This window comes from Dysidea avara, chromosome 15 (genome assembly GCF_963678975.1).
Source record: "Dysidea avara chromosome 15, odDysAvar1.4, whole genome shotgun sequence".
Taxonomy (NCBI): domain Eukaryota; kingdom Metazoa; phylum Porifera; class Demospongiae; order Dictyoceratida; family Dysideidae; genus Dysidea; species Dysidea avara.
The window spans coordinates 110,817-112,941 of NC_089286.1; the positions used below are offsets into that span (position 1 = coordinate 110,817).

At 43.4% G+C, this 2,125-nt stretch overlaps 1 protein-coding gene across 1 annotated transcript; it reads left to right on the plus strand.

Annotated features, from left to right (window-relative positions):
* Positions 1–505: 505 nt before the first annotated feature.
* LOC136245892 (uncharacterized) lies at positions 506–1,909 on the plus strand. The gene has a single exon (XM_066037347.1). The coding sequence runs from the start codon at positions 506–508 to the stop codon at positions 1,907–1,909; it is 1,404 nt and encodes a 467-aa protein (XP_065893419.1).
* Positions 1,910–2,125: the final 216 nt, after the last annotated feature.

Sequence of the window (2,125 nt, forward strand, 5' to 3'; positions counted from 1 at the left end):
TCTGAAGTTAATTTGAAGTCGATATTTGAAGGTCTAAGACATTTCTTTCTGTGGAGCTGTAACTTACTACAACAGACTGTTATTAATGCAACAGCAAGCTAGGAACAGCACACATAGTCGCTTTGAGTGGATCTATGTGCTCTGCTACCCAGGACAGTGCATAATAATGTCTGTTAAGACTAAGAGATAGTTTGATTTTATTTTATCCTTGCACTATTCAGCAATAGCCATTCTTTCATAGACAAGCAGTTACAAAAAGATCGTAAAAGGTAAGTGGAGATACAAGAAGCAAGAATTTGTCGACACACCACACAAACGGTATGTGTGTATAGAATATCTATCCATCTCTGCCAAAATACTTACTTTAGTAGATGTTGTAGCGTAAGCGACCGAATGTCGACCGGTATCTTATGTCGACCACAGGTGTTTACAAAGTCGACCACAGAAATGACTTGAAGTTATCCGTAAATTTACTGCTCTTGAATTAGCGCGTATTAAAAAGGCTATGGCGCGTAAGAGGAAGAAGAAGAAGCGAAGAGAAAGACGCCTGAATAATGTACAAAAACCGGCCAGTAAAAGGCCATCGAAGCTACGACAATGGACTGATGATGGTATGGTACGCGCATTGAATGCCGTACAGTCTGGCATTCTTGGCATTAATGAGGCAGCACGAGATTACAAAATACCACCGACAACATTGAAAGACAGGTTGTCCGGGCGAGTTATTCATGGCACCAATATGGGAGCGAAACCGTACTTGAGCCGAGAGGAAGAACAGGAGCTGGTTGAATTTTTGTTGAATTGTGCGAAGATGGGGTACAGAAAAACCAGAAAGGAGGTGTTGGGTATTGTTCATGCTATGGTGGAGAAGAAGGGCATTAAACTGGAAAATGGAGTTACCCAGGGTTGGTGGGTAAAGTTCTGTAAAAGATGGCCAGAAATCAAACTCCGTAAGGGTGATTCTTTTCCTTTGGTGCATGACCAGATGAGCAACCGTACAGTTTTTGAGTCGTACTTTGATCTTCTCGATGAAACACTAACTAAGCACGGCCTGAAAGACAAACCAGCTCAGATTTATAATTGTGATGAGTCTGGCATACCCTTGGAGTACAAACTGCCGAGAATTGTTGCAGCCAAAGGCACAAAGAAGGTGAGACAGTGCACATCAGGAACTAAGACTCAAACAACAATCCTTGCCTGTGCCAACGCTGCAGGGCAAACCATACCTCCAATGGTAGTGTTTTCAGGAAAGCATTTCAACAGTGCCTTAGCTAAAGGAGAGGTCCCTGCTACTCTTTATGGAATGTCACCATCGGGATGGATGGACCAAGAGCTTTTTAGAGAGTGGTTTTCAGAGCATTTTCTGAAGCATGCTGTATCCAGTAGACCTTTATTATTGTTACTCGATGGCCACTCATCTCATTACACTCTAGACTTGGTCAAAAGAGCTGCTGAGGAAGATGTCATAATATTTTGTCTTCCTCCCCACACCACTGCCGACAGTCAACCACTTGACACCACTTGTTTTAAGCCACTGAAGACCCATTGGGTTGATGTGTGTCGCAGATATTTATTTACTAATCCTAGTCGGGTCATTACTAAGTTTCACTTTTCGTCTTTGTTTTCAGAAGCATGGTCCAAGAGTATGACCATTAATAACTTTTCATCAGGTTTCCGCACCACTGGTGTTTGCCCATTTAACCCAGATGCAATCTTGAGCAAATTTCCCAAGCAGAAAGAAACAGACGAGTCTACTACCAGTAAGAGTCCGGCTAAACCAGTCACCTTTTCGGCGGAGACGGTCAAGAAATTTGAAAGACGATTTGAGAATGGGTACAACATCTATACAGATCCAGCTTATGTGCAGTGGATACGGATGTATCATCCTGACCATCTCCCTCCTGGTTAGTACAACTTTGCATTCTGTGTGATTATGTAGGTACATGTTTACTTTGGTGCTGTAGAGATTTTGGATGCTGATATTGTGACCGTGGGTACTGCTACTGGCTCTACAAGCGCCGTGGGTACTGCTACTGACTCTACAAGCACCGTGAGTACTGCTACTGGCTCTGCAAGCACCGTGGGTACTGCTACTGACTCTACAAGCACCGTGGGTACTGCTACT